This window comes from Microplitis mediator, chromosome 5 (genome assembly GCF_029852145.1).
Source record: "Microplitis mediator isolate UGA2020A chromosome 5, iyMicMedi2.1, whole genome shotgun sequence".
Lineage (NCBI taxonomy): Eukaryota > Metazoa > Arthropoda > Insecta > Hymenoptera > Braconidae > Microplitis > Microplitis mediator.
Window position 1 is genome coordinate 27,587,517 of NC_079973.1, and position 19,962 is coordinate 27,607,478.

Here is a 19,962-nt window from a genome sequence, read left to right on the forward strand (position 1 = left end):
TTTTAGGTATAAGTAGAAATATTTATTAAGTTTTAAAATGATGATGTCTATCAGTAAAGCCGGTGCAGTGAAAAATCAAAGTGTATGTGATACATAGCTATCTATTGACAACAACAGTATTTTATAATTATGTTGAGAAAGATATCTAATAAATGTAATATTATTTATTTATTTTTATTATTAGTTATTTTTTTTATTGGTGTAAGTAATGGTGGAGGTAACAATGATGATGATATAAATCGAAATAAAGAGACTGTAAAATCACGAAACTGTGGTGGTTACTTTACGTCTTTACGAGGAATAATTAGTACACCAAATTTTCCCAGAGCATTTAGTGTTCCAATAAAGTGTCATTGGGTGATTGATGCCACAGAAATACAATTGGCTAGCAGTAACATTGATAACATTACTATTGCTGTTTATCTAACTCAACTGTATGTATACAAAGGTCTCAGGATCACAGAGTATGCATACTATGAGTCCCCGGAGAGTACTAATTTTGGAGCAACAGTCTTAAAGGATGTCACTGAAAGTAATGTTTTTGAGGATAATTTATTGAAAACAAACAGACCGTTTGTTGTTATTGAATTTGAGCTTGAAAGACTCGAGGGTAATCATGTTCGGGTTCTTCATAATTTGTTGGATGTATATGGATTTAATCTAACGTATGAAATAACTACTCCAGAAGCAATAAATATAAATTCATGTTCTGTTAAAAATTGTTCCTTTGCTGGTAATTGTATCATTGATTCAAGTTATAGGTATTTATATTAATCACTTACATTCATAATTATAAATTATTAAATTTAAAAAAATAAAAAAAAAACCAAATTTTATTTAGTAAATTCAAGTGCCACTGCTTTAATGAATTCAGCGGGAAAGATTGTTCATACGGGCCTCTTTGTATTAGTCAAAATAATAAAGATATAAATCATCGAAGCTCAATTTGCTACAATGGAGGTACCTGTAGTCATATTGGAGCTGAATATATAAAATGTCATTGTAGGCCTGGTTATACCGGTGATTATTGTGAAATACCAATAATTCCTAATGATAATCAACAAATGACAGCAATAATTAACTCGAATGAAGGTATATTTATATTTATATAACACGATATTAATTTTAAAAAAATAAAATTATTAAATGAAATGATATTGACAGAATGTCAGGAAGGTACCCCGAGATGTATTTTCCAATGTCTGTATATTGAAAAAAACCAAGAAAATAATCGACCCTGTAATAATTGCAAACGGCAACAACAATCAACATCTGCTATTTATAGTAGTAATTTATATTTAATATTTATATTAGTACATTACTGTACTACGGTAAAAAATATCTATTAGTTTTAGTTTTTATTAATAATTATAATTATTTTAATAGATAGGGCGAGATATGAATTTCGAATAAAATTAGCAAACACTAGCTCCTTAATTCGGAGTACTTCGGTATTGTCACAGACTATAAGTACCCTTGAAAGCTTGCTGAAGAAACAAGTAAATTTATAAAATTAGCGCACTACTATATATATAAATTAAGTATAAAAGAAAATTATGATGACAATAATAATAATAATTTTTATGTCTATAGCTTACTAAGTATTTGAAGAATAATGCAGACATAACTATTATAGAGGACTTGAAAGTACAGAGCGTTACGTAAGTATATTTTTGTTAAATTTATTATTATATGTATTTATGATTATACATTATTTACGAATAAATTTAATTATATAAATAGACCATCGGGTGAAGTGTTATTTATGTTTTTTGGAATTTCGACGGAGGGTGATAAAATTCGTGATGCATTGAACCGCCTTGTTCAAAGAAGACGACTAAATGACTTTGTTTTAGAATCAACTCATTTGACATTTAAACAGAAACCATCTCTTCAAATAAAGGTACTTTGTTTTATTATTTTTATATAAATAAATGAATATTAGAAGTGTGCGAAAAGTAACAACACGGAGAAAGAATAAGGCCCAAAATAACAAATTAATAATATGTATATAGATATACCAGCAATAATAATTTAAAGCCAGATTAAAAATAACCCCGATTTGGAAAACTGGCCCTTAAAATATAATTAGTAATTATGAATATTTTAATCAGCCTCGCAAAAAGTCTCCAAGGGCTAAAAATCGCCGTTCCGGCCACTTAATTCTACGTAAAATATTGAATTATTAATTTAGAGGGCTAAAAATTTACTCGGACGTAGGAATCGATCCTCCGCATTGAACTCAAACAGGGTAAGCTATAAGAATTCACGAGAAAGCCTCGCAGAGGGTCTTAAAGTGCTAAAAATCGTGGTCGAGATTGATTGAAGATTAAATTTCTTGTATATTTTTGTCAATAATAGTGAGTTCAATTGTTTCTACTTATTTAGATTAAATATTTGATTCTAAATTAGAGTAGAATATAATTCATTGATTTTATTACTACGAGCACACCTCTAATATTTATATAATAATTCTATGTTTATATACTGATATAAATTTTTCTGCCATCGACTCATTGCCAGTCACTTGAAATAATTAATAATCCTAAAAATACCAATAAAGTTCGTCTAGGAGATGAATTGTATTTGAAATGCGTTGTTCAAGGAAGCTCTGAAATTAATTTTTTATGGTATAAGGATGATATTTTAGTGAATGTTAGCAAATCCATCAGGTAATTTTCGTTATTTTGTACTGAAATAAATTATAATAATAACTAAAGGATCATACATATTAATGTAAATTCGCAGAGCTATAGAGATCCAACAAGAGATAAACGATGAAACGTACACTTTTACTTTAGTAATCCCCAAAGCAACCCTTCTTGATGCTGGGTATTACACCTGTCAAGCAATTGACAGTGGACTTGAGCAATGCAAAAGTATTTACATAAATGTCAAAGACGGACCCCCTCATGTGAAAATTCTTCCTATGAGCGCTACTATAGATAAAGGTAACAGCATTCAGCTCATGTGTATAACATCTCCGAACAAAGAAAGTTTGGACATAGGATTTGGTTGGACTAAAAATCGCGCGCTGCTAAAACTTGAGCCCGGACATCAAGTATGGGAGGATCTTTACCCGGCTGGAAGTATTCTTAAAATCATGAATGCTCAGGTAAGAAAACAATTTATATTATATATATTTTATAGCATACTTTAAATAATAATATTAAGTTATTTGTAGAAATCGGCAATATATACTTGTAATGTTGCTCATCGTTCAATGTCTGTCCGAGTGGATGTTATCAATCGGACACTTGTTCCAATATGTAGAAAAGAAAGTACCTGGGGAATGCGCTGGCCAGATACTGGACCCGGTTCAACAGCTCTTTTAGAGTGTCCCCGACAATTTACAGGCGACAAAGTATCGAGAATATGTGCGATGAAAGATGCTACTACCCCAATGTGGCAGATTCCAGATTTTTCTGAATGCTTATATCAACCTCTCATTTATCCGTACACAAAGGTTCACTTTGTTTTATTAATTTTAAATATAAAACTAAATTTAATGTGTTACCAGCAAGTGCGTACGTGCGCACGTGTTGCTTTTTATTTTAACGTGTAAGCTAAAAGATTTAGTCGAGTGATCAGATACTATATCTTATATTCTTTATTCTCTAAATTATGTATATCTTTATATTGTTTTGAACCTTTAATCAATCAGATGTTCAGAAAAGTAGATTCGAGTGTAATTATTTTTCCTTTTATTATAAGAAGATTGTATATTGATAATATATTTTTCTTATTACATTTTTGTAGTTTCGTAGCTTGACTCTCGGTTATCAGAACACTACCACTCACGATACCATTATTGGTATATGGGAAATTTTAAGTTCACGCGAATTATCTCTGTATCCTGGAGAAGCTGACGGCATAATAGATATTTTGGCTGAAATTGAACAATACGCCGTTAATAAAAAGCAAATTAACAGTGGACATGATTCAGCAAAAGTGTTTATGCAAATAATAAACCGAATACTTGCTGATGAAAATTCGATTCTTCGACGTCAGTTACTCATGCAGCAACTTGTTCAGCGAACTGTAGAATATTGGGGGAAAAACACAACCCAGCAACAACATCTAGCCTTACCATCGTTGATAATAGATATTCAGCCGTTCTATGTCGTTACCGTTTTTTCATCTTTAATTACTGAAACAAAGTTCTTGTTACAAATTCCTACTGATGATTTTACGTGAGTAAAAGAAAAAGAAAAAGAAAAAAAAATATACACTTGGATTTTATAAACTTTAAATAAATATTTGTTGTTACGTTTATAGATATCCATATTGGTATAATGATAAAGTAGAAATTAGACTTATAAAACAAGGACGGAGACGAGGAGAAGAGTCTAAATTATTTACTAACGGGACGTCATTACTAAACGGGGCAATTATTCTTTATAAAAACATTACAAGTTTTTTACCGACTGCTTATGTTAAGGAATTAGAGTTAGTATATGATATTTTTAAATATCTATATATATGTATATTTTTTTTAATACAATATATATTATTTAGGGATGGTACTGATCTCGAGTATCATTTTAATTCACGTGTTATAACTGTCGCGATTGTTGAACAAGAATCTCTAAATAAAAAGCAAAAAATTGATTTATCGACATCAAAAATGGAAATCGTGCTTACAATGGGTCACTTACATCAAAATCAATCACTATTGAAACGATGGAACGTATCTTGTGGTGTCGAGGATTTGTCTACTGGTTCCTGGGATTTTGAATCTTGCATTACACTGATAGCTGGTAATAATCAGGGAGGAACACAGTGCATATGTTCACGCCCAGGAACATTTGCAGTTTTTCTTACAACGCATGCAATTAAGGTTCGTGTTATTTTATTAGCAAACAAAATTCATGTTTTATATATATATATTTAATTCGTACAGGTGGTTGATGCAAAAAGTAAGCCATCAACGTTCATAGTATTGCTGGGATGTAGTAGTTGCTTGCTCCAGTGTACTATGTCTTCAGTTATTTTGGGTATTATACTGTGGAAACGGCCAACATGGTTGAATTTTTTGAAATTACAAACTTCTAGTGCACTTATTGGAGCAATGTCAATTTTTGTGTATGCAACATGCAATATTGTACCAGAAGTAAGCAATAAATCCACACATTATGTAACTCATCTGTATAAATAGATTACGGTATTTAACTCTTTGTTTTTTTTTTTCTAGATAGACTATGCAAGAACTGCTGTAACTTTAGAAGCATTTTTGCTGATAGGAATGGCAGCACCTATATCACAAGCTCTGATTGTCTATGCAGACATAACTTATAGTCGTCGTCGACGTTTAAGTCGACATTTTCAGCCAACAGTTATTGGAGTAATTACGGGTTTACCAATTTTATGTATCTTGACAACAGAGCTAACTCACAACACTAGTACTGGCAGAAGACATGAATCTTGGTGGTTGATTTTTGGCGGTGGAGTATATAGTATATTTGTCAGTTGTGTCGCTACAATGCTTCTGATATTTATGTTACTTTACACTGGAGTTTTACACCGAGCTCATGCGTTCACTGAAAATGTTGAAAATCTAAGTGGCGATGGTGGAATTGTCGTCGTGAAAAATAAATTTCTTCAGCAAAGAGTTAGAATAATTAATCACGCCGCTATAATAATATGTAATCTTATTCTTGTCGAGGTAGCTTCTATGTTTTACATAAATTACACGTCAGAATTTTATCACTATCTATTTGCATCGGTCTCAGCTTATTTTGTAAGTATTTTATATCTTAATAGAGTAAATTTTTAATTATAAATAAATAATTTATTTATTTCAATAGGGTTTTGGAATATTAATTTTAAATATCGGAAGCCCTGAGATCGAATTGATAGCTCCGATTTTTCAACAAATTATAGGACGGAAAAATGTTGAAAAAGATATGACCACTACGACAACAATGATTACTTTTTCAGATCCCGCTAAAGGTAAAAATAATATTAACATTTTCGATTATTTTTAAAAACAACTGAATTATTATTTTTAGTGAATAGTAAAATACCTGTCGAAAGTGCCGAAAGTATACCACCGGCGTCATCATCTTCTGCAACAGCGAGTGTCTTTCGTTTGCCACCGAGCTCATACATAAGAACACGTGGTGTAGTAGCAACAGCAACAGCTGGTAGTAATAAACAAATTTCCAGTGAAATAAATAATAAACAGTTTTTAAATAATTCATCTCTTCCTCCTTGTTCATCAAATCGCCGTGATATATTTCTTCCTGAAATTCGTATTAATTATTCAGATAACATAAACCTTGAAACATACAGTACAAGTCCTCGTAAATATCAAGAATCTATTACAAATACATTTAATAATAACAATATTTCATCATCAATGCCATCGCCATCGCCACCGCCACCACCAGAATTTTATCATACTTTGGATAAAAATACTACGACATTTAATTGTGATCAATTAGGTACTGCGGGCGGAAGTATTGATCGTCGTCGAAGTAATGCTCAGCAAGTAGATTATTCTTCAGAGTGCATTCCTAAAGTTTTGTGCAATGCGGATATTGAATCAAGAATAAATGTAACAATGATTATGCCAGATGTAACTTTAGCAGCTGCAACATCAACATCTTCCTCTGTTGACAATGTAGTTGAAGAAAAATGTCTTGATGATTATACAATTAATGTTATTCCAGATATCGCTAGTACAAGTGAACAACAACAACAACAACAGCAACACAAATGTATACGATCTAATAGTATTAAAGAAGAAGAAAATCCTGAAATTACAATTACTGATTGTGATAATACAACATCAAATACTATTACAGGAGCGGGTATGCTTGATCGTATATCACATGATCTGGATTATTTATTAAATCGATGAGCTCAAACTATCAAGGATTTTATTTTATTTATTTAAAGCATCAAGCAATTTTAATATGTACATTTTAAAATAATGTAAGCTGTATGTATGGGTAAGGATGCGTGCGAAAATTAAAATTTTTTAAATTCATGCAAGAAAAATACGTATTTGATTGTTAAAAGACAGCACCACTAAACAATATTAATAATAATAATAATATTTATCGTCCACAATGCTGTGATTTTTCTAGTTTGATAAATTTCATAACTTTGTCGTGACGAAAATAAATAGTGTAAACGTAATAAACGTACTCGGGTGCTTTTGTCAGAAATAATATAAAAAAACAACAAGGTAATTTTCTTGCATTCGATACCAAAATTACTTGAAACTTTTAGATATTAAACTTACTTGATTAATTTACTATGTAGTATAAACTTTTAGATATTAAACATCAAACTTACTATATAAATAATATTTATAATTATTAAAAAAATAATTTTAGTTTATAATAAGATAACCGAAATAAAGAAAAAAGAGATGAAACAACATTAAAAAATAATTGTTTGTGTATATATTATTTGAAATATATTTTGATTGTTATATCAATAGTAACGATAACTATCGCCGACAGTCAATTTTATATATGTATACTATTAATGAGCTGATGTAAAGCTGATGTATGTGTATGAAGCACATTTAAATATAATAAGACAGATCTGTATAAACTATTTGTTGATTATTATCACATTTATTTTCACTAATGTACTGGTTTTATTTACGTTAGTTATATTAGTCAAGTGCACCTTTAATAATAAAATAAAGCAGCCTCTACACGATACGATCGTAGTGTCTTAATTTTAAATTTACCAAAAAAAAAAAAATGAGAAATAGAATTTACTGTATGACTAGTTTAAATATTAAAATATTTATAAAATTTTTAATTTTTTGAATTATAAATTATTATTGTTATTTTTAAAGTTAATAATTCAATAAAATTAATTTAATCGACACATATACATAAAATATGTACAAATTTAAATATACACTCACAGTATACGTAATTTCCGAGTTTATATTATATTCTATAAATAATAGCACTATTATTATTAATAATAATATTAATTGGAATTATTAGTCGTTCTCTCGCGGCAAAAAAATATAGCAATAAAAGTTAAAAAAAAAATCATTTTTAATGTACATATTGATTATTTCTTAAAAATCTTTTTGAATTAACAAATAATACACCAATATAATATATACATACACACTAATACGTAAAAATAAGAGAGAATAATTGATTGAAATAAATGTTAAAATTTTTAAAAATATAATGTGTATATATATATACACAAGGGGAAGAAGAGAGAAAGATCTTATTACGTCTTATATATGTATATAAAAATACAGTCTATATATTTGTGCTCGTGGCACACAATATTTATGTGTATTTATAAGTATTTTGGTTAACTGGAGCTGCCAATAATACTATCAGCCACCACAGCTGATTCAATGTCTCCTGAATTATTATTAGTAATTACTATTGAATCATTATTTGTTGTTGTAGAAGGTGGAGCTTCAGCATTGCTACAGCTGGTAGAAGGTATCATTGATGATGATGATGAAGCGGACGATGAAGACGACGTGGATGATATTGCTTCTGTTGTTCCTGGTATTGCGCCCACTGATGTTGAATCATTGTGTATAATATTTTTAACGTCATTTTTCAATACTGATGTAGTTGAGGTTACTGATGATGGGGGTGATGTTGATGATGGATTATGATTTAAAGTTTCCAAATCTTGTATACGGGGTAATTCTGGTTCAGGAAGTAGCAATGATGCCGGCAAATTTGTTAAAGATACCATTGTTGGTCGCATTTTTTGCTTGTTATAAAAACTTCGAATTGTTTCCTCCATTAAACGGGCCAGTGCGTCACGATCACTCTATCAATATAAGAATAGTTATATTAAACGATAAAATTTATAAAATAAATATTAATTGTTACCTCATTTATGAATGCATTATCAACAAGATCTTGTGCAAGTATAAGTGGTGTATCTGTTTCAGTAACAGGACATGTTAATTGACGATTCATTTTGTCATCCATTCTTAACAATATTGTCATCTATAAATAAAAAAAAATGAATAAGTATTAATTTTATAAGTTAATGATAATTGTAAATTTAATAATTACATTTAATTCTAAATTATCACAACCACCGCCACTAGGTTTAACATTACACATCATATGAACTATCCTACGGGCTTCTGGAGTAAGAGGTTCAGGTGTAACAGATTTAACTGATTCAGTAACTTCAGGTGATATTGCTCGAGGTCGAACTGCCGAAGGTGGAGGTAGTTTAGCCATGTATGCGGTCAAAGGGTAAATTCCATATCTGTGTCAATAATTTTTACAATATTGAGATAAAATAAAATATTATTAATATTATCATCATAAACTTACTTGACATCTTCGACAAATTTTTCCAATTTCTCGGTGACAGATATGTCACTCAATCGAATTTGCTGTAGTGGCGGTTGTGATGACGATGATGATGAAGACGAGGATGAAGATGATGATGATGTTGATGATATGGCGGTGGAAGGTGATAATTGATTTTGATATCTTATTTCAGCGACTACTGTATCCGGTCCATATAATCTTTGCAAAACTTGGTCTGTTATTGTTTCAGATATATTGGCTGAGAAATAAATAAATATATAAATAAATATGTATTCGGAAATTTATTATTAAATTTAATAATAACTTACTTGCTGATGTCACTAAAGCATGTGCAGCAAGTAATTTAAGCGAAGGAACTTCAAATAATATTGGATGAAATAATAATTCTCGGGCACTTGGTCTACTAAGCGGCTCTGATTGAAGACATTTTCTTATAAAATCTTTTTGTTGGGGATCATCTAATGATTCAATCGTTTTTTTAATATTTTCATCAGTAACAGGAGTTCCACTTTCACCATTTCCATGTATTTCTAATGCAGCCATTTCAAGGGCACAAACTCCAAAAGCATATATGTCAATTGCCGGAGTTAACAAATCTATATTCGAAAAAAAAAAAAATTATTGTTTAAGCTAAAGTTATTTATTAAATATTTATTAACAAACAATTTACTCACTTCCATATTCTGGTGCAACAAAGTGCATATTTTTAACATTTGTTCTACAGGTTCGTCCATCATGATGTATCGCATCTGGTGCAACTGAAATTTATTTATTTTAATAATAAATCATTTATTTTTCATTAATGTAAATATACCTGAACCAATTTTTACTAGGCCATTGTGCTGAATAAATATTGTATCACATGTAAGGTTACCATGGACAATTGGTGGTGAACAAGAGTGTAGATAACTGCAAAGATGTAACAAAAAATTTCAAGTTTATCATATGTACAGATATATATATATATTTGTTTATTACCTTAATGCTGATAAAATTTGTGTACACCATCGTTTCCATGCTTGTAGTGGTAATTTTTTTACATTGCGTTTTGTGCGTTTGAGAAATTGTTTGAGTGAGCCAGATGACATGTATTCTGTTATGAATATGACCTATAATAAAGTTAACCGGAAATACCGGATAGAGATAAATAAAAAATGATAACTACAATGAATAACATCAGTGATGAAATGAACTTACTCGTGGTTTGTCATTATGAGTGTCAGTCCAATATCTATGAAATTTAACAATACTTGGATGTTCTAATTGTATTAAATTTTCAAAGACTAGTTGAATTTTTTCTTCTTGTGCTTTAAAATCTTTACGTTCTGAAAATTGCACTTCATTCCATACAACTTCGACACCTTCCTCAGTGTCCATTGCCAAATAAGCGCAGTCAATTCCTGGAACATCACGTTGTCCCACCTGCACATTCACAAACAAATTTATATTCATTTCAGTAAAAATATTTTTATTATTTTTTTTTTACAAAATTAATTAAACATCCTACTTAATTATTATTATTTTAATAAAAATACATGTATTAAGGATTTTCAGTTAAATAATAATAAATTACCTCCAACTCTGATACTTTTCTCTCGAATCCTCTTGACATACCTTGTCCAGAAAAATTAGCACCTTCAGCACCGGCCACAGCTGACTTTGAACCTACGTAAACCTATACTCGCACACACACACACACAAACACACATTATAAATTAACATATATAATTACTATTAAAAATAATAATTTATTTTTTTAATTTTTAATTTTGCAAAAGTAAATTTTTTTTTCAATACAAAGCGTACAGAAATAAAAAATAAAAGCATTTTAATTTATACAGTGCAAGTAAAATGATGTTGAAAAAAAAAATAAATGTCAATATATGAGTTAATTTTACCTCTTCTCGCCGTTTCAGCCACCGCCCGCAGGGACTTTCTTCCAAAATTTCACTCTCATCTTCAGAATCTTCACCACTTTCACGTGGTGATTTATGTTCTGGATCAGCAGCGGTACTAGAGCGACTCCCAGGCATTACACTTTTTTAGATACAAAAAAATCTCCACACCAAATTGATTCGAGAGTTATTATTACTAAGCTCATTGGTGCGCGTTAATAATTTTTTTTTTTTTTTTTTTCTTTTTTCTTTTTTTATATTATTGCAATTCCTCAATACACAACTACAAGAATCTATAGATATATATATATATATATATATATTTATTTATTCTTCCGTCAATTCTATGCTTAAAAATAATTTTATATATATATATGTATATCTATTTGTATATTAATAATAATAATTGTTATTGTTGTCATGAAACATTTTTGATATGCCTCTGTACAATTGTTACATTTAACATGTCACTGACATCATCAATAAATATTTGACACACACACACACACGGAGAACCAAATTAACGGTTTTTTTTTCCTTTTTTTTTTTTCTTCACTCACTTTAACACTTTGGGATGTACTTACAATGGTTTGATTTATAGAATATCATTAATCATCATCACTATCACCGGGACAATAAAAAGTACCTTGTTTTTTGTGAAAATATAAATCACTAAGTATTTTTAAGGGTTATAATAATTATTAAAAATATATATTTACGATAGATTAAACTGCATTAAACTATCTAATTGTCGGTGTGTGTGTGTGAGTTTACGGTGAAAATGGAATTAATCAAAGTATAACCTCAGAAAAATAAAAATAAAAAACAATTGAATAAATATTATTAAATGAATTGAAACAGTACCGTGGTCATCACACACAATCAGAGTAATATAACTAATATAATAATTAATTACAGTCTTAATGGTACAGAGACTTAAAATACTAGCTGAATAGTAATGGTAGTACTGACAGGTACTGATGGTACTGGTCGTAATGATAACTTAAACTCAATTCAACTGAATACTGATTATTAAAAACTCAAACTAAATTACGGTTTCATCTTTCATCCTATGTTAATATACATATATTATACTGATAACTGATATACGTAGTACGAATAAGTGTGTAACCTCCAAATCGATTAATCGAACAATCGATATTTTAAATCGATTGTGAGAGTTTCGATTAATTTTAAAAAAACCAATTTAGCGTTTCCTTAACGATTTACAAACATCGATTTTTTTTATTAAAAAAAATGCTTTAATGAAAATTTTTAATCGAAAAATAATGAAAAATTGAAATGAGTAATTGGAATATAAAATAAACACTTACTACTACGCTTGCGTGCTACTGCGATTTAATGATTACGCATGCGTAAATAGCATGATCCTGAAGTTAGCAAACAATTAACAATTTTCGAATTTCGTTTTCAACCATTTAATTTAAAGAAAAAAAAAAAAAAACTAAAAATATGCACTTGTAGAAAATTTAATAAACTGTAAGTGCAATTTTTAAAAATATTCTTATTTTGTAATCTATCGTTTTTAAAAAAATCAAAAAATTGTTAGGCGTCGGCTAACTTCAGTATCATGTAAATATCAGTAATCTTCAATTTTTTTCATCTCGGACATCTCGGACATCTCTTGGTCGGGTTATTTGTGGTCGATATCTCGATATACGTGTGAGGAAGCGAGATAGAGAATAATGTTTGCGCAGGCGTGAGAGAATCAATTTTGATCTTGATCATTTAAAATCCAAAAGATAGAACATAATAGTCAAGAAGAAATTTATTTATTTATTTTAAAATAATCAACTCAATGCCACTGAAAGAAGCAAAGGAGTTTTGCTCGTTTTTGCCGACTCTTAATCTTTATGATTTTTTTTTGTATCTCCATCAACTCGTGCGCAATAACGCAATGAAAACATCTGCAGATGACTATGGATGCTATGGATTATGGATTGTTGGGATTGTCTAGTTCTACATTGTATATACATGATGTCAATTGTGTGAGTGTATGTGAATATGTTGGTAAGCAGCTGATCTGAGCTCTGAACTGATCCAAATATTCAATCCACATTCTACAGCAATAAATAAATTAATAAAAATAAATAAAATTTAGTAAATTCTTATAAAAGAAAATAAAAACAACAAGATACTTATATTGATATATTTTTAGTAAAAGATTATAATGATAGAAAAAAAAGAAGAATCAGCAGATAACAATAGTGATACAACGAGAATTAAAATAATAACGGAAAAAATTAAGTCATTGGATGAAAATGTATCAAAGGTAATGAATTTTTAAAAAAATATATTATTTCAGTAAATAATAATAATAATAATGATTATAGGTACGTACACAAGTTACTATTTGCTTTGAAGATTTAAAAAATTCATTGATGGCTCGAGAAAAACAGTTATTACGACAAATAGAGGCTATTCATAATCAACAATTGTCAATATTACAATCTGATTGGGAGTTGGTTAATTCAATACCAGGTATTGCAGTCGATTTGGTAAATGACTCGAAAAATTTGAGTGAATCGATTGTTAAATTTGGTAAACTTGAGTTTATTGATAACAAAGACAATTTTATTATTAAAAATATTGAACCTTATAGTATTCATGAATACGAAGATGACAACAAAGATCATATAACTTTTGATAAATCATTACAAATAGATGATAACGATGAAAATGTTACTATTAAATTTTCCAATATTACTTTTTCAAATAGATCTTCTATATCTGATAATAGTAATACCGGTATTTTAAATACAAATCTTAAGACTAAAGTTAATTTTGATTCTAAATTATTATTATTATCATCAGATAATAATAATGAAATTGATAATGAAGAAAATTGCTCATCAATGTGTTCAAATACTGATGCTGATATTATTAAAGATTCAAAAAGTGATTCTATTGAAAAAAAAATAACCAATAATCAAACAATTAATTCATCGCTTGATCTTTATTCAGAATTACAAATAGCTTCTAATAATCATGTTCCGCAACAAACAATTATTCATAATCAATATAACATTACTGATTTTACCAATAAAACTAATAATAATAATAATAATATTGAAAACGATAAACAAATGACTGATGAACATCCAAAACAAATTCAACAGTGGCTTCAGCAAATATTAATTGAAAGTGAAACAGAACCGTCAATACAAGAAATCGATCATTTTACCGATGAGATTTTGAAATTTCGTTGCACCGAATCTTTATTGGAAACATAAACATTTTATATTTGTAATCTTGTACTTGAAGTAATATTATTTATTTATATCGGGGCCAAAAACCAAATTATTCAAAAAGTCTGATACGTTTTGCACTATTTAATAATTACTTTTCACTGCACTTTATCGCTTTGTACTTAATTTAAATGAATAATTGTTTTTTTTAAATCAATAAATTTATATTTTTATTCTTATACAATTCCCAAGCATTTTTTTTTATAATTTTTTATTTATTTATAATTTTTTTTTTCTTTAATAAAAATAATGGAAATAAATAAATAAATTTCTTAACCGATTGCTAGTGATGATTATTTTTTTTTACATATGTAAATGCAATAAGTTTCAATTAAAGTATAATTTTTTTAATGACATAATTATTGTTTTTTATTGTTCAATAAATCAATATTATCGTTTTGTTTTAAAAAGTATATACTTATCTATTGAATAATTAAATTATTTCAACATCAGGAATATTATATTTGTTAATGCTATTTTTTTCTTTCTCAAAAATAAATGAATAATTTAAAATTTACTATGACTATTATAATCTAATTATTTGTGCTAAATTGCTGAAAATATATTTACGCTTTTCTAAAACTTTATTTTATTATTTTTAATTTTAAAAGGTAACTGTCCTATTAATTGTAAATTTAAAATATCTAACTAAATTATATTCTGTGTCATAATAATAGGAAAAAATTATTAATTAAATTTATAATTTTTTTTGATACATTATACTGATAATATCTGATCAATCATTTACGGGATACTTGATAAAAAATCCAATCCTCAAAAAATGAAGGAATAAAAGCACGGTCTTTTGTGAATGTTACGGGTACTGATAATTGTGATAATTCATCTTCAAACATACTCAGAGCTTCAGGACAGGACGCTCCATTGCCCTGTAATAAAAAAAAAATAAAAAAAATATATATATAAATAAATAATATTTAATGAATAGTACTAATAATAATAATATTTCATTTACATGTGTCATGTATTTTCCAGAAGGTTTTAATACTTTAACTGTTTTATTTAAAATAAGCCTAATAAAATCCCATGCATCTCCATCAGGTGGACTGATTGGTAAATCAGTTAAATCTCCAAAAACATAATCAAACTGCCGGCCTTCTTCTACCATATGTGAAAGTGCTTCTACACAATCACCAATAATAATCTATTGTAACAATAAAGTTAATTTAAAAAATAATGATACAATACAATTTATAATTTATAATTTACCTCATAGTTTTCTCCTTTTCTTTTGTCCAAACAATCACCACAGACACTTCTCATATGTTGACCACAAGCTTTTATAACTACATCGTCGATCTTTAATTTTTTTTTTTATTATTATATTACATACTTTTACAATATAATATTGTATTTGTAAATATTAATAAAAGATAAAATTACCTCAAGCATTATTACGTGTTTAGGTTTTTCTTTGAGCAATTCCCATAATAAACCACCGTCACCTCCGCCTAAAATTACTATTTCTTTCCCAGTGTAACTTTCTTTTCCTTTTTGCATCAAAGTTTGTGTATAAATGAGATCCGCTTCTGACATATCTTTAAAAAATATATATGTAGATCAACAATTATTAAATATAAAAATTATTTCATTACTTACTTTGTAATTCATCCAGAACTAATAAATTACCAAGAGATTTTGAATGGACAATTTGAACTTTTTGATACGGCGATCTTTCTTCAAATACCAGCTTATCAATATCGTACTCCAATAGTCTTTCATCTGAATAATTAAATTTTTATAAAAGTTTTATTATAATTATTAGGATATACAACATAAATATTTTGTAAAAATAATATGCGTGCTGTGTGTCATATTAAACGATAAATTTAATAAAATAAATATATACTCCATATATATGTATATTATTGTAAAAAAACATTCTATTATGAGAGCATGCAGTAGTTAAGTAATCGATTCCATTTAAAATATTGCCTTTACAGGATTAATATTGGATTATTGCAAAAAAGAAAAAAAAACTATCAATATGATATAGTTTTTTTTTTCCCTATTTTATGGTTAATAAAAAATTTAAAGAGAGTATAAAAAATAGATAAAAACATTAGTTAAGTATAGTTTATAAATAATAAACATAAACTCTAAAAATATTATTTACTCAAGCACAGCCAATATTACTTATTAATGGGTCTATACTAATAATAATAATAATAATAATGATAAAGCTGTATTGCTGAAAGCACTTATGGTGAGTGATATAATGCAAATAATAATGAAACTATTATTTTTAAAAATGATAAGTTACTGGCTATGTTATATATAATTTTACATAATTATCAATTAAAATCCTGATAAAATATTATTGTTATAGCTGAGGGGGGAAAATAAGTATATAGTATTTTTCGATAATAGTTAATTTGGGTTAATAGTTATCCGACAAGGATCGACCGGTAAAAATAATAATAAATAAAAAAACTCACCGCTGGTAGGAAAGTATCTCTCAAATGAGCCTCCGCGTTTTATTGGGACAAGCGTGTGTGATCGCGTAGCTGTTGCCGCTGCCTGCATTGCCATCTCCAAATTTCTGGTCGACTATCATAGCCGTCAAGCGAATCAACGAATAAACAGAATAAACGTACTATCTAATTAAAAAACTTTTCTACGTCATCTATTATAATATAATATAATTATAATACTTTAGTATATATAATATATACATAATATGATATTAAATGTAACCTAAGTAAAATATGGAAACACACCCCGCACATTTATGTAAATATAAATTAATTAACATCCAGGCAAAATGTTTTATAATGAATTATGTGATTTATATGAATACTCCAACAATTTACAAGCAGCGTTAATGATAATAATAAAAACAACCAACATGAATAACAAATGAAACATCAACAACAATAAAATCAATGATTGAACAATGATTATTATAAATTTTGTTATTTATTAGTTTAAAATTTATATTTTTATTTAAACTAGACAATTGTTTGACTGTGCATATACTATTATAATTGGATGATATTTATTTAAATTTTATAATAATAATAATAATTATTATAAGAATACTTAGTGCATGTAATTAATATAAATATTATGTAAAAAAAGTGCTCGGTTATCTCATTCAGCATTCCTGGCAAGCCGACTAGCCTAATAATTATCTAATTATATTTTAAACAATAAAAAGGATTAAAAAAACTATTTAATAGTAAGTGTGTTGTATAAAATAATAATAATAATAATAAAAATGTTAAAACAATAAAGATTGTTATAAACTCGAACTGGTGATGGAAAAATAGTTTGTTTCTACCTGATAATGTCAAATAGAGATCATATATGGTGCCTCGCCTTACGGGTGGTAAACGTTTGCTTCGCTGACTATTCAAAGCCAAGGCAATGTCAGCTTCCAAGTAACGCCACTGCTACAATTGTCCTGTCTGTTAAGCTGTGTTTCTTTTTTTTTTTTTCGCGTTTTTATAATATACCCAACTATCCACTCGCATATTATCATTTTCTATCATTCTAATATACTAATTTTTTTTTTTTTTTAAATATACTTTTGGACAAAATATGCTAACCGTTTAATCTTTCAATCATATAATTATTATAAATTATGAATAAAAAAATAAAAAAAAAAAAAGGCGCGACAATAAATATGTATAAACCCTATATTTTTCTAACCGTTGTAAATAAATACTTAGTTTATTTATTTATTTTTTTGAACTATTAACAAAAGTAAATGATATATACCTCAAATGACAATAATGCCTCTTCTTCATCTTGTTTATAATACTCGACATTGATAGTAACTAATCCTTGTGGATATCCTCTAACAGTTATGAGACTAGCCCTTGGTCCACTGTATAGTACAATAAAGCTACCATCAATAGTTGCCTCAGTAAGTGGTTTTAAATCATTGAAATAATCATTCAATACATTGACAATTGTTGACTTGAGATTTGATCTTTTTTCAACATCAGTGATAACATTTGATGATACTGTAAAGTCAAGAAGAACTGTGTGCGCCACCATTGTGATTAACTGAAAACTTTAATAATATAATCAATAATAATACAATTATTAAAATTGATCATGTCATATAAATTAAATAATAATAAAAATTTTTATTCAATTTATTGACAATAACGAATTATTATTAGTTAAATTTTCTAATAAATTTATTAGCTCAAGTTACATAAGCAATCAACATACTTGTTTATATATATAGATAAACATATTTATTTGACCCTAGAGCTGAAGCTTTCTCAAGGCCATCAATAAGTACTACATCGTTTTACAAAAGTATGTACATTAGGGTGCTTAAAAACACACCTAAATATCATTGAACACATCGAAAAAAAAATATTCCTTAAGAGTTTGAGCCCTTAATATTAATTTTAAGTACATGTACTTTTTTATTAATTTTAAATTTACTATCCTAAGCTTACAAATTTTTTTTACTGTAAAATGTTAACAACTGCTCGTATCATATGTATCAACAATGCACTTTAGCAATATAAGTGTAATGAACAATTTTGTAGAGGACAAAATTTCCTAAAAGATTGGCGCCATGCATATTTTTTATGATGAGCTGTTTTTTCATTATTAACAAAAATATATGAAAATAGTGAAAAAATTAACTTTCGGAGTTGAAACAATCGTCATGAATCGAGTTAGAGCAAAATCGTTTTATAGACTTTCAAAAAGCAACAAATAATCTACAAATAAAAACTGGTTTCAAAACGATAACTCAAAATCCGGCAAAGCTATTCGATTTACATGCTTTTTAAATGGGAAAAATTTTAAATGAAAAAGAAAGTCCTTAAAATTAATATTAAGGGATTTTTTTGTCAATGTGTTTAGTGATATTTAGGTGTGTCAGCGAAAAAAATAAAATTAAAAAAATATAAATTTAAACTAATAAAAATTGTTGTATGAATAAATTGACATAATTTTCATGTTAAATCATTAAATTAATTGTTTTAAATATATTTTGTTTCTTAAATACTCACCCTTTTTTTACTCTCACTAACTTGACAATGTTTATAAAATATAAACTATAAAGTAGTAATTTACATGAAAGTTATTTATTATATTATTAAATTTAAGTTTCAATAGATAGTTTAATAATATTTAATATTTGTTAATAGTCTATCCAATACATTAAGTCCAAATTCCAACGGATATTTAATAAAACAACAAATTTTTAATTGATTGTCAGCTACTGCTATTGTTGGTGCCGTAGGTGTTGTAAATTACTTGACTGTACAACTGTAGTACGACTGGCAACTGGTAAATATATACTTGGACTGCTACTGTGCTACTGATGAACTGATGGTGAATTGTGATTTGTCAATTGATACTCTCAACTGCTCTCAACTGCTCTCAACTCAACTGATTGCCCTATTCTTCTATTCCATCAAATAATGCATATAATGCATATTCCACATTACAGATTACACAACATACATATGTACGGAGGAAAAAAGGTGGGAGAGA

The 19,962-nt window shown here is 27.9% G+C and overlaps 4 protein-coding genes across 9 annotated transcripts; 2 read left to right on the plus strand and 2 right to left on the minus strand.

The window, feature by feature from the left end:
- The first annotated feature begins 63 nt into the window (after positions 1-63).
- On the plus strand, positions 64-7,884 carry LOC130668928 (uncharacterized). Of its 2 annotated transcripts, none has more exons than XM_057471462.1 (16): positions 64-761; positions 842-1,092; positions 1,165-1,287; positions 1,387-1,499; positions 1,594-1,661; positions 1,744-1,903; positions 2,524-2,672; positions 2,749-3,115; positions 3,185-3,466; positions 3,760-4,193; positions 4,279-4,449; positions 4,519-4,840; positions 4,904-5,113; positions 5,195-5,740; positions 5,808-5,952; positions 6,012-7,884. In XM_057471462.1, exons 1-16 carry the CDS (start codon positions 130-132, stop codon positions 6,863-6,865), a joined length of 4,827 nt encoding a protein of 1,608 aa, XP_057327445.1. In that variant the 5' UTR covers positions 64-129; the 3' UTR covers positions 6,866-7,884. The 2 variants fall into 2 exon arrangements, with proteins under 2 accessions (XP_057327445.1, XP_057327446.1); XM_057471463.1 differs by having other exon boundaries at positions 115-761; positions 1,165-1,284.
- A 278-nt stretch (positions 7,885-8,162) lies between these two features.
- LOC130668931 (nuclear receptor-binding protein homolog) lies at positions 8,163-12,278 on the minus strand. Of its 2 annotated transcripts, XM_057471475.1 has the most exons (12): positions 12,068-12,278; positions 11,207-11,496; positions 10,882-10,983; positions 10,506-10,730; positions 10,287-10,417; positions 10,123-10,217; positions 9,983-10,066; positions 9,617-9,904; positions 9,309-9,546; positions 9,039-9,240; positions 8,850-8,969; positions 8,163-8,787 (listed from the first exon to the last, which is right to left on the minus strand). In XM_057471475.1, the coding sequence occupies exons 2-12, from the start codon at positions 11,339-11,341 to the stop codon at positions 8,308-8,310; spliced, it is 2,100 nt and encodes a 699-aa protein (XP_057327458.1). In that variant the 5' UTR covers positions 11,342-11,496; positions 12,068-12,278; the 3' UTR covers positions 8,163-8,307. The 2 variants fall into 2 exon arrangements, with proteins under 2 accessions (XP_057327458.1, XP_057327459.1); XM_057471476.1 differs by lacking the exon at positions 10,882-10,983 and having other exon boundaries at positions 11,207-12,278.
- A 583-nt stretch (positions 12,279-12,861) lies between these two features.
- On the plus strand, positions 12,862-14,457 carry LOC130668937 (probable serine/threonine-protein kinase DDB_G0283337). Its single transcript, XM_057471490.1, has 2 exons — positions 12,862-13,496; positions 13,558-14,457. The coding sequence occupies exons 1-2, from the start codon at positions 13,395-13,397 to the stop codon at positions 14,455-14,457; spliced, it is 1,002 nt and encodes a 333-aa protein (XP_057327473.1). The 5' UTR covers positions 12,862-13,394.
- Positions 14,162-19,922, minus strand: LOC130668936 (spermine synthase). 4 transcript variants are annotated; one of them, XM_057471487.1, is made up of 8 exons: positions 19,476-19,922; positions 18,214-18,511; positions 17,774-17,885; positions 16,090-16,212; positions 15,874-16,028; positions 15,700-15,789; positions 15,446-15,634; positions 14,162-15,359 (listed from the first exon to the last, which is right to left on the minus strand). In XM_057471487.1, exons 2-8 carry the CDS (start codon positions 18,493-18,495, stop codon positions 15,213-15,215), a joined length of 1,098 nt encoding a protein of 365 aa, XP_057327470.1. In that variant the 5' UTR covers positions 18,496-18,511; positions 19,476-19,922; the 3' UTR covers positions 14,162-15,212. The 4 variants fall into 4 exon arrangements, with proteins under 4 accessions (XP_057327470.1, XP_057327471.1, XP_057327469.1 ...); XM_057471488.1 differs by lacking the exon at positions 17,774-17,885 and adding an exon at positions 16,929-17,040 and having other exon boundaries at positions 18,214-18,504; positions 19,476-19,918; XM_057471486.1 differs by lacking the exon at positions 17,774-17,885 and adding an exon at positions 16,929-17,040 and having other exon boundaries at positions 19,476-19,917.
- Positions 19,923-19,962: the final 40 nt, after the last annotated feature.